Source organism: Megalops cyprinoides, chromosome 10 (genome assembly GCF_013368585.1).
Source record: "Megalops cyprinoides isolate fMegCyp1 chromosome 10, fMegCyp1.pri, whole genome shotgun sequence".
Classification (NCBI taxonomy): Eukaryota; Metazoa; Chordata; class Actinopteri; order Elopiformes; family Megalopidae; genus Megalops; species Megalops cyprinoides.
In genome coordinates, this window is record NC_050592.1 from 14,983,182 (window position 1) to 14,995,997 (window position 12,816).

The 12,816-nt window shown below is 41.8% G+C and overlaps 1 protein-coding gene across 2 annotated transcripts in view; it reads left to right on the forward strand.

Moving 5' to 3' along the window:
* Positions 1 to 12,816, forward strand: part of LOC118784726 (thrombospondin type-1 domain-containing protein 7A) — a 102,189-nt gene that overhangs the window by 56,335 nt on the left and 33,038 nt on the right. For both annotated transcript variants that reach the window (XM_036539117.1, XM_036539118.1), the window contains 4 exons: positions 1,101 to 1,304; positions 5,725 to 5,919; positions 8,166 to 8,400; positions 11,611 to 11,726. In XM_036539117.1, coding sequence (XP_036395010.1) covers positions 1,101 to 1,304; positions 5,725 to 5,919; positions 8,166 to 8,400; positions 11,611 to 11,726 — 750 coding nt within the window. The remainder of the gene's footprint in view (positions 1 to 1,100; positions 1,305 to 5,724; positions 5,920 to 8,165; positions 8,401 to 11,610; positions 11,727 to 12,816) is intronic.

Genomic DNA, 12,816 nt, shown 5'->3' on the forward strand with positions numbered 1-12,816 from the left:
TTCAGGATCTGATTAGGTGGGTTTTAACAGGTTTGTCAGCTGAGGACTTCAGTGGGAATGTGTGTGTGCAGTGCTGAATTCCTCCATGTGTGACAGGCAACGATATTTCATGCGAGCCTGTCTGACGTGGAAGCTGACGTGCTCTGTGACTCCCGCATTCATTATCCTGTGGCCACCCGGTGATGTGACAGATTCATGTTTGCTTTCCCTTAATGAGACTGCTGAAATGATGTCAAAGCAAGGCGTCCTCTAAATTTCATTTCTTTTGCACACTGCTGCACTCATAGGGGATTTATCTACTTAAAAAGAAAGTATGACCAAATTTCAATATTTAAACATACAGTATACATTATACAGTTGGTTCCCACAATTCTTTGTGCTGCTTCTGTCCTGTATGAAGGCTTGTTATTGGCTCAAACTTATAAGCACAAAAAAAGTACTTCTTTCAAAAACAGGACATTTTAGCAGCTGTCTTGATACAGAGCACTTTTTCAAGCTCTCATCAGACATTTCTAAAAAAAGAATTGAATACTTCAGTACTACTAGGATTTCCCATGGCAACAGTGACAAAGACAAGCTTTATTCTTACCAGGACCTTATGATACAGAAAGAAGAATATTCAACAACCTAAAGTATGTCCGAATCATGAGTATCCCTCTGATCTCACCCTGTCAGTTGTCTGCAGTGGTGAGGTGCAGAGCTTAGAGCTGTGGGTCTCAGGGGTCTTAGGCCCATGCTTATATTTTGCTACTGTGCCCTTCAGCTGGAATCCTTTGTGTAAAAAAACCCAGATGTATTAATGGATTCTGGAATACATTACTCACCTTGGATATTAGCCTATGTAATGGAGTGAATTATAATATTCATTTTGTTAAGGCAATTACAATCATTTATGTTTTATCATCTAGTTTAAAGCAATCATGCAGTTACTGAATAATCAAATATGTTTAATACTGTGGTTATCTTGTATGTTAAAGTGTGACAGCTATATAAGGTCAATTTGGCTTCAGTCACAACACATGAATGTAAATAAAAAGCACCTTAGTGTGAGCAAGGAAGTAATTCCTCTCCAATTATTGCTTTTTTAACCTCCATGAAAGGTTTCAAGCTGAGGAAACGGAGCGTTATAAACAACCCAACTGGTGGAACTGGAAACTGTCCGCATCTGGTAGAGGCCATACCGTGTGATGACCCAAGCTGCTATGACTGGCAGCTGGTTAAGCTTGAGGAATGTGTCCCAGACAATGAGAAGGAATGTGGGCCCGGAACACAGACCCCACAGGTCCGCTGCACTAATAGTGATGGTAAGTGTGAAACAGTATGTTCAGGTTGCTAGGCAACGGGTTCACAGCTGTAGTGTAGGGGTCTGGGTGGGGAGTGGCCATAAGAGACTTGTTTCTAGATCAGCAGCTAGTATGTTATATGTACCTGAGTCAATAATGATGCAATTAAGTACAGCTGATACACTATTACAGCATTCTTTTGGTTGCACCACTCAATAGTGAAAGTATTGTAGGTGTGTTTGAAAATCTTGCAGCAGTCAGAACATGGTCATGATTAAACCAGAAAATTAATTTTAGAACATCATTTTCTTTGGGTTGTTGGCATTCAAAGGTGGGAAAAAAGAGCTACAGCATTCCTACAAACCAAACTGTGTTTGCCAGCTAAATAACCATTGTGAAAATAAAACAGTCACTCACTTCTGAATTTAAGTGAGGTCCCCGGATACATTACTTCAAATTGCTTTGTAATTTTTGGTGACAACTCTGTATTTGGTATATGTGCTGTCCAACAAAGCTGTCTGATGTGGTTATCTGGATGACATGAAGTTATGGCTTTTCATTTTTATATTGTTGTATATTGTGGTTATTATTGAAACTGTAATAGTATTTATTTCATCAACGATTGACCATAAATCTGGGAGATATAAAGAACTGACAGCCTTGTTCACCTTAATGCTTATAAAGGCACACTCCTATAAGGTGTGCTAGTGTTTTACATAAATGTTTATATTAACATACCACTTTTGGCGAGCTTGCATAAAGGGTAATGTGTTGAACCCCATGTTAGCCTGTAGTGTTTTTGGTCGTGGAGGCTATTATGATGCAATGTTTTTTAAATTGAAAAGGAAAATGTCTGGCGGCTTACGAGGGTGCTTTGTGTGGAAATGTGGTGCATGTGGCACAAGCTTGCGTGCTGCCGCCAGCAGAACCCACCGCAATTTAGCAGTGATTTCACTGACTGCCCGAGGCAGCTGGGCACCTATGTGTGCACCCTGCCTGTGGGATCAAACACATGCTCATGCTCACCTTGAGAAGGCGCAGGACACATGCTAAATACAACTGCACTTTGGTTTGACGCTTGTGCTCTCCCAGTCTCATAACCCCATAGTTTCAGCCAAAGAGGCTGAATCTTCATAGAGACCGTAAATGTATATGGTAACACTTTACATTCAGACTATATTAGTTAACATGAAGTAATTATTATTATCATGAATAAACAATCAACTGATACATCTAACAAGCAAGATGGGACTTATTTAACTTGGTTAATAGTTATATGTACATAAACATGAATACTCCTTGCTTGCTGCCAAATGCTTCAAAACCAGAGGCTGTACAGCATTTTAATGGACCAGAAACTGTGATGGCACATTAATTCATTATTGGTGTGAATTGGTGTGTAATTAGACATAAAGGTGTGAGTGTGGCTTGGCTTGGCTTTCTCTGCTGCAAACCTGTAATTTCACTCTAAAATACACTGCTGGCCTGCAGCAAATTGAAGGAACTCCATTATTTTAATTGACAAATATGTGGATGATTATTCAGATTTGGCATTTTGAATGTATTGTATTCACATAGTGAATTGTTTCTTAAATCAAACTTTCAGTAAGAAAAATAATCAGGGCCGTGAAATTCCTGAGCCACGCCAGACAGTAGATTGGCAGTTAATGAGGACCCAAGGGAGGACTGTTCGTCAGTAGTTCTCAATCAGATGTTGTGCTAAATTGCAATAATCAGGTTCTCTATTCATGCCAGCAAAGTTTGACATGGAGGTGACATCCCAGCTGTCGCCATAGTGATGAATGAACATGGCAATCTTCATCACTGAACTGAAATAAATTAAAGTGAAGGTGCCTCATAGCATTTTGAATGGTAGTGTTAAGAGAGAATGGGTGGATTGCTATTTTACCCTTCCCCAAACCTGAATATTTCAGGACCCACAAATCTGTGAAATTGCACATAATTCATTCATTCAATGTGATATGTATCAGATGCTGTCTCACTCTCTCTGGGGGTAGAATGTTCAGTAGTCTGGCATTCTTCTAAAGTGACATATGAATAGGCAATGGTCATTCCGTATGGATGTCAGAATGTCAAATGCCTGTTTGTTGTCATACGGCACCAAGGCGGCATTGTGCATAACGCTGAGCAATGCTGTCAGCCTCCATTGACCAATCATTGATCAGCTGCCTGCAGTGTACCTTTGCAGTGCATTTTTTTGTATCAGTGATTCGTCCCACTTGTGTAATCAAACACTAAAATGACATCCTGACGGTGGTGTGCGGGATGCTGAGATTTTGCAGAGCTTGCGAGTCAATCACTTGATTCCTTTAGGAGCGCTTGTAAAGTTGGATTTTGAATGATTCGGCAGAACAGTACGCCTGCTGACCGATTTAGAAAGCCCTTATTTTCAGGCCCTGTGTGGTCTGTGCTGTTTCCATCATTCCTGGAACGCTGTTTCATATTGACCCATTTAAATCTGTAAAGCCTGCACCTCACATCTATGAAAAATAATGTTCTTCATCCAAGGTGACCCCTCCCTCTTGTCACTAGGTTACCGAAATGCTGGCGATGGTGAGCATGCTGTTTAATGCTCCTGTGATTTACCATCTACCATTTACCATTTCCTCTCCCTGGATCATATTCCCCCCTTCATCCACAACTATCATGTTTCCCAGTGGCAACGCATTCTCTGCCCTCCTACCCCACACAATTAAATTGTACTTAAAGTTAATCTAATTTATTCTTCCAGTCCCTGAACATCTGTTTGCATTATGCATCTGTAATGTGTGAATGTGTAAGAGAAAGGCCAACTCATAATCACCCTGAAAGTTTTCTAGAATATCATCACCAGCATATTAGCGCAGACTTTTAGGCAAATTCAATTGCAAATACAATATCCTATGGTTGAAATCTCAGATGTTTGGGTATTCATTCATTCTGTTTTCAGATACCTTCACATGTTTCATTGGGTTCCCCAGGTGTTAATTGTTTTGGGTAGTGTTAATATGCTGTGAATAGACTATCCTGGATGGGCTCTGATTTTTCATGTAAATGATCCATCCATGTAAATGGGTACCATTTTTGTGCAACACCTTAGTGTTTTAACACAACAAAAAATATAATGCAATACTTCTTACAATGGCAAGCTATAGACTGACAAATCTGTCATGGAGCATTCAGTATCCTTAAAACCGTCATTGTGTTTAAAGCAAATTTTATGAACTGAAGTGAATTTTGGGGAAAGGGCCACATTTCCGTACTGTGTAGTGCTTTGTTTAGTGCTGCATAAGGCCCCTCTTTTCCTCCCCCAATTGTCCCTCTGCGACCCAGTCTTGTCTGAAGATGATTGAGCCGCCCGTTCTCCGCTGATGAAAATTGATTTGTTTTTCCCCCACGAGGTTTTGGGCCTGTCTTCGCACTTGCTTTCCTCCTCCGCCCGACGGGGCGTGATGGATCAGCCCCGCAAAGGTGGTGGGGGGCGGGGGGGGCACACTGCAGATGCGAATCAATGGGATCTGGCCGGGGGGGGTGTCGATGTCTGCTGTCGATAACAAAAACCTTGAAAGTACCTCTGACATCTGAATCCATTGCTCCACCTGATATTGTCCATTTCAGCTTTTCACTGTCCTAACCCCAGCCGTTAGAGTGGTCACGTTCATTCATGGCTGTGTGCTGTTAACAGGCCAGCTGACTTAAGTGTCTTACATCAGACGTGCTTGTTTTTTTTTTGCCGAGGTTTTTTCATCTAAACACACTTAAAAAAAACATAATTCAAATAGAAAATTGTGTTTTGAAATGGTTGAACTTCAAGTGAACCTTTCCTTCAAATTGCACTGGTTTCTACGTTCGTAGTTTTTTTTTTTTTCAGTTTGAGTACGCTGCCTGATGGATATGCTGGAGCTCTGTATGCCCCACAGGATGATTCACGTAATGATGGCTGTACTAAAACCACATGTATGTGGGATTGAAAATGACTTATTCCTGTGTTAAAAGCCAATGAATAATAAACGCGCCCGTGTGAAATGTTGTATTCCCCAGTGGCCGTGGCATTCGCTAAGTAAAGATAATGTGGCTGGCAGCTGATAATTTGATTTGCGTTGGAGATGCAGTCTATCCAAGAAGATCAGTCCACAGTGAAAACATTGCTGTTATGCACAGGATTTGACACTGAGGGAGATTCAAATCTTATTACGAGATCAGCAATGCAAAGGAGATGCATTTTATTCATTTTCTGATGTATGCTTCTGATAAAATTGTGTCATTATCTACATATATTAGGTACATTTCTAAATTATAGAAATCTTTTTAATAGTAATATTCACCAACACTGTTGCTTTTAGTACTCATTGGTTGGGCTCATCCTCATGATTGATTTCTGCACAGCGATGACTGCTTGCTCAGTGTTGCCTGAAGGTGTCTTGCCGCTGTCGTTCCCCAGGGGACACAGTGGACCGGCAGCTGTGCCGGGACGCTATCTACCCCGTCCCCATCGCCTGCGAAGTGCCCTGCGCCAGAGACTGCGTCCTCAGCCCTTGGTCATCATGGTCCCAGTGCTCCCACACCTGCTCTGGGAAGACCACTGAAGGGAAGCAGATGAGAGCTCGTGCCATCCTCGCATACAACGCCGGAGAAGGTGACTGACACATTCCAGAGAGCCGTTCCTAAAGAACGGCAGTGCTTTCTCTCTCTTTCTCTCAGTCTTACTTCTTCTCCCTCTTTCTTTCTCCACTCATCCTTCTTATGATTCATTTCATTTATATCTGTCACAAACTGCACATGAAACAATGAAATTTTAAACTGTATGTATTTTCCCACAGCAACTGCAAAGGCATTAGCATGGATTACAGTGATGCGGGGTAAGAGCTTAGTGCAGTATAACCTGTGTAGTTAGGGGCCAAAGAGGTGTCTTTAATTTTCTCATTCTCATTTCCTCACAGTGGTAGCATTTGTAGAAGCAATTATTGCAGAAGTAGGTTTTGTAATTTTGTGTAAAGCTGTAAGCTTATCACATACCATGTGCATATATTATGTATTTAACATGTATGCATTATTGTTTTTCAAAGGTCTTTCAAAGGTGCCAAAGGTTCCAGTGCAATTTGGTATATCTTGTTCTTGACTTTTCTGCTAGAAAACTGTAGACATGTAGATAATAGATGCATAGTTCTACTCTCTACTTGGAGTACTTAGTGATTACTGAGAAACATACCAATGTCTGTGTAAATGATGCAAAATTCCTCTTTCAGGCAGAGAGATTGTCAGAGAGCAAGAAAGATTGTTAGAGAGAGCAGGGGCGTATGGGTTAGACCTGACCTACCAAGCAATTGTCCATATCCTGGAGGAAGTTTCTCCCAAGCAACCATTTCCCATGAAAAGACAGCACAAGGGCATCGTAGTATTGCCTTTTCCTAGATCCTTATAATATGAAAACATGCTCTTTTTTAGAAGGGTCCCATCAGACCATTGCATGTCATAATGTCAGTTGCATATTTAATGTGTTTGTAGAGGCAGGGAAGCTTTATGCATTATGGATTTCTCACGAAGTGGATTTGTGAATAAATCAGCAGAGTGTGGAAATTCATATTGCGAACGTGAGTATAACTGTATTGGGCCGTCCTCAAGTGATTCAATCAACTGCATCCAAACGGGGGTTCCCGGGGGGTGGCAGAAACCAATTGCAGGGGTCATACTTCAGCTGTCGGCATTGTTTAATGAAGCTGTGTAAAGGGATTTTCTTGCTTTCCATGCTGAAGTGTGCAGACTTCCAATGCGAACATATTGTAGGGTCAGATGACATGTGACAGGGCAGTAGAGAAACAGCAATGTTGCCTTTCCCTGCGGAACTTTAGCTTGTGGGTTACGCATGAAACCAAACGCTGATTCCTTGCGGTCATTAAAAATCCTGTGTGGTTATAATATCATGGGCAGGATTCCACTCTGCCAGTGTGGTAATGTGGTTATGAGGCTGAGCTTGTATCCTAATGATTACAAGATTGATTCCCTGGCACGGCACTGCTGTTGTACCCTGAGCAGGGTTCTTAACCTGAAGTAGCTCAATACATTTCCAGCCACATAAATGGATAACATGCAAGGTTAGGTTTTCCACCTAGAAACTGAACCTGCAGCCATATTGGTGGGTGTCTGGTTCTTCAATGAAGCCTAATGTAAGTGTGTGTGCATGTGTGATCTAAGCATGTCTACTTCAAAGGAATAAAACTCTGTTTAACAGGCTTTATGATGGTTCTTCTGTAAAGTGGTTCAGTGCTTTTTTCTCCTCTGAAGTCAGTCATTGTCAGGGATGAGCTGACCGTAGCTGCTCACTAGTGACGTTCATGTTGTGTCAGCAATTGCTGGATCCAACATGACCTGAATGACTCCATTCATTAAGTTTGCTTGGCAGTGGGTTCAGGAATAGAGACCCAGATTCCTTATGTCACTCAGTCACTTCAAAAGCCTGTGAATGCCAGTGTCATTTACACTATCTCAGGGTTCAGAATCCACAGAATCCATTACCTGTCTTTCATTTGTGGAGTGCAATCTTGAGAGACGGATACAGTATGTGATGGCACAACAATCTACGGAGAAAATAGCATTTGAATTATCCACGATGTACAAATGAAGAAGACATGAGTAAATATTGCTCTTATTTGCTTGGGGAAGGTCTGATGCTAAGGATATAACCTGTTAAACTCCAGTTTTACAGATTATATCTAACATGGGTGGGTTGAAGCTGAATAGAACACCTGATTTAAGGTCAAAGTGCCATAGCATTTAGATTGAATTATCCATGAGGTAGTTGAAGTGGTTCTGCTCTGATGATCCTGAATGTCTCATACTGCATGGCACAAACTGAGCAGCTGTGCTCCTGGTTCATTTCCACAGGGGGGCTTCAGTGTCCAAACAGCAGTGCCCTGCAGGAGGTGCGAAACTGCAATGACCATCCCTGCACAGTGTACCACTGGCAGACCGGCTCCTGGGGACAGTGTATCGAAGACACCTCTGTCTCCAGCACCAACGCCACCAGCAGGGGGGCGGGCGAGTCCTCATGCTCTGTGGGAATGCAGACCAGGAAGGTCATCTGTGTCCGGGTCAACGTGGGACAAGTGCCCCCCAAGAAGTAAGACAGACCACACATCACTCCTATATTCAAATATTATAGGGTAAATTGGGTGAATGTCTAGAGGGTATGCATACTGAAAAGCAAGGACGTTTCCCAGTGGGGATATCACCATTCCCATCCATGAATATGTCAGGCTCTGATGTAAGCACTTGACATTCCAGTCTCTAATGAATGAAGCAATGAATAAATGCTTGCTCCTGTCCCCCATGGAGGCCCCGCATGCATTTTTGGCCTGCAGTCCTTGAGCCTGATCTTCTGTCTGCAGGCAAACTGAACAGGTTAAGATTAAAAACACAATCACAAACAGTATAATTAACTCCATCATTTTGAGGGTGTGCAGCTCCAGACCTGGTGATAATGGGTATTAATCAAGGGGGTTTGTCCCATTAATGCAATTAAAGAGCTGCAAGAGGCGTTATGTAATGAGAGACGTCACCAATTGCGCTGAATTTTTGTTTGTTGTCTTCTACTACAACATAGGAAGATTACAGTGCTTTTCGCAATGTGGAATGCGGAGGCCCGAATTTCAGGCATTCGGTTTTCGACAAACAAGCCTCCGCATTTTCGGGCAGCCGTCCACGGCTCTATGTCCGCCCCTCTCGCCCCCTGGCTTGGAACAGAAAGGTTGGCTTTAACAGGACCCCCACAGGACTCAGAAACGCGGAACACAGGCTCGCACCCATGCTGCGTATGCAAACGAGCGGCGGCTTACTCGCGCCGTGCGCTGAGCCGTCTTCAAAGGGCCCACAGACAGTGAGTCTAATGCAGTGCCACAGGTCGCCTGCTCAGCACCGAGGACAGGAGAAAAACCGTGAATAGACCCGGTCTTTATCTGCACCTGCTGCAGCTCAGACGCTGGTACCGTGCCACAACCTTTTCATCAGTATCACAGGACACAGCGCCATTATTATCATAATCACTGTATTTTTCTGCCATGGCTGAATGAATGTAATCCGTGGCAATTAGCATGATGATAAACTCACCCCTGGTGTATAGGGATTTTAGGGTCTCTTTGGGTGTTAAGCAAAGATGGTTGTATTGCGTATGGATCATAAGGCTTGGTAATTAACCTGTATACTGTTCATATTGTTCTTCCTCTGCCAGAAAGGCAGAGGAAGAACAATCTAAAGCAAAACTATTGATTTCTGTATGGTATGGAAGGTTAAAATGAGAGTAAAGGGCTTCCTATTCTCAGATTTGAGCTTAAACTGTGTTTATAGCCTAATATTTCATTATGTGGGTATCTTATACCCTGCAGAAGCAGAGACTGTGCTATTTACAGCGTTGTGTTTTGATAAAGTCATAATTGCTTTTCAATCTCATTTACTATCTGAGATAATGGACTAACACCAGTCAGTTTATTTGTCAAGTGCAAATTGCAGAAAAAAACTGTTAATGTTGCAAAATCTCTTAATGGTGTGCTTTGGGACATACTCCAAAAAACTGACATTTTCCTCTCTCAGCCAATGATCATTAAACTGATAATTAAAAAATAATGATACTAGCTAGAGAAAACACCCAGGACAAGACACAATTACGATATAAATGGAAAATTTAATGACTGGTTGCAGTAAATGTTCAATTTTTTGACTTTTAATGCCAAACTGCATTTTGCATTTTAGCATGTGCGTTACGGCTGTTTCACTGCGTATGAATTCAGTGTGACTGATTTTCATGAAGGGTGTAATGTAATTTTAGTCTCTCGCATTTGGACAGTGCTAGTCATTAGCATAACGAAGATATGATTACACAAAGAGAGTATGAGTAGACCTCTTTGATCTGGTGAGGATCCAGCATCAGTAATAAGAAATACAGTGTGTTTCAGGGTTTAATTTCTGTTTCCTGTAATCTTCTCAACAGCCCTGCCATACCATGTTAGACAAGTTATTACTCAGCCTTACATATAAAGCTAGCTGTTTTTTTTCCATTATGTAATCTTTACGTGCATTTCACCACACCGAATACTCACCTCAGTATGGTGATTTACATTGGCCTGCAGATAATAAATGCATTTGAGATAGCAGATGTGTTCTAAAAAGAACCACTATTTTATTATGGGAAATTAGCAAAGGTTGAAGACCATTTATCCAGGCTTGTATTGTCCATTCAGTCTTGTGTCCTATGTGCCTTGGCTGACCAGTCCAGCACATCAGTAAACCGGGATGTTTACTTAATGCGCTCATACTCACTGGTGCACTGCAGACATCTTTAGTGTAGTGGCGAAATTATGTATTAACAGACCACAGGATTTACTTTCGCTCTAAGGGATTTACTACTGGTATTAAAAATAAAGCTGTTCTTACAGAGCTGTTACTTTATTACATTGTGGTTATGTGGCACTCTATCCCCCCTGCAACATTATACCAGCAAATAGTGTTGTCTCAGAGGACCCTGTTCAACCTTGGAACATTAAAATCGACACTGATGATCCAACGTATCTGGGAAATAGGATGAGAAATGGAATCTCCACATCACTCAAAGCTCGGGCAGATTTGCCCGAAAAATAAGATTACTGGACTTTATTCAGATGGACAATTTGTTGCGTTTATCCTTATCCAGCAGAATTCAGATGAGGCGATCGGTATTTAAAAGATGAAACACAGCCCTCGCCTGTAAATTACAATTACTGCAGCGCTTCGTAGATGTAGAATTAGTTAAAATATTGCAACACAGCTTGGAAGTACCGCTTCAGCTTCCTGGCACCCTTGGTAATCTGTGCTTCTTGCCACTGGGGCTCCAAAATCCAAGGGGAGGAAAGAGAGACGGCAGCCGTTTTGATGAGTTATGGTAATCTGCCGCCGCTGTTCTGCGTGAGACACGGGGAGAGCAGTGCATAAACGGTTGTTTACATTTGTCGCGGATTAAATCTGATTATTAGCGCCCGTGTCCTCGCATATCCGCCTTGTCTGTGGGCCTGCTCCTGGGGGTGTCGTGAGACGTGTATACAAACTAGGCTGGGGAGTGTTTTAAAGAATAAACACCCGCCACCAGCCCCCACGCGCGGGATGGCCGGCAGCAACCTTCTCTTACACCCCCACCCCGCCTCCACCCCGCCTCCCGTCAGCCCCCCTCCTACACAGCACCATGAAAGGATTCCCAGCGTGGCTCCGCTGGTTCCTGTCAAATGTACCCCACTGTGCCTTTGTACTCATCTCTTTCCATGCAGACACCAGGTTGGTATTCTTTTCTCTGTGTATTTTATCGCAGATGTCCAGAGAGCCTTCGCCCAGACACAGTGCGGCCGTGTCTTCTGCCATGCAAGAGGGACTGCATCGTCACCCCATTCAGTGACTGGACTCCATGTCCCTCCACCTGCCATGCAGGTAGGGCAGAGAGAACACATTTTGATTTGCATACATCACCAATGATATGCAATGTTGAATTATTCATTTTCCTAGCAAACATGCTCATAAAGGAGGACAGACATATGTTTACATGCTATCTGTGTGCCACTTGATGTGTAAAACTGGCAGAATTATTGTGACTGGCCCAATCCTTCCCCACTAATCCACACATCCACCCGAATACAATAAATATGTGACTGAGAAGAGGAATGTAATTGCTATACTTTTAGTAATCAGAGACAGATTTGATATAAGGATGGAATTCAGCCTTCTCTCTTTGTAGTATAAACATTTATTTGTGATTAAAGACTACTAGGGGGGACTATTTTTTATTATGAATACAATGTTATTATTTAAGTAATGAAAATAGGAATCTCATTATAACTCATAATTGTGAATACTATCCACATTGAGTATGCTGTTAGAATGCAACGATATATTTTATTACATATATTCCCTCTGGCATGTGAACAGCTTTTTTGATGATATTTTGCAGGAATCAGTCAGGTTTCTATACATAAAATTTGAGTACATATGATCTCTCCCTTCATGACGCATTCATTACATTCAATTTGTACTCAACTTGTCACAGAACCAGTATTTGTTCAAAGCCTTTATTTTGAGTAAGTAAGGGATTTTAGCTTTGCTCACTGTAGCTCTTCAGTTACCATCTACTGAATGATTTGAAGTTCTTGGCTGGCACAGTTCCGTTAGACACATATTACATAAATAAATAAATAAATAAATAAATGTAAATTCTGTAATTAGTACTATAGATGCAAATGATAACACAAGTGAAGCCTTGTTCTAAGAATCAGTCTGCTTTTATTTTAGTCGAAATTTAAAATAACTATTTGGATCATTGCCATTAGTGCAATGGTCAAAATGTGTCTCGACTGATGCGCTTTTTTATGGGAAGACATCCAAAAAAGGTAATTCCCAGCAAACCTTCATTACAACAGCCAACAGCAGAGGAGTTTGTTTTAAAAAAAATCAAATTGATTTATGACATCAGATCAGCAGCATTCCTGTTTTAATGGCCTCCACATTCAACAGGAGTGTGAAACAT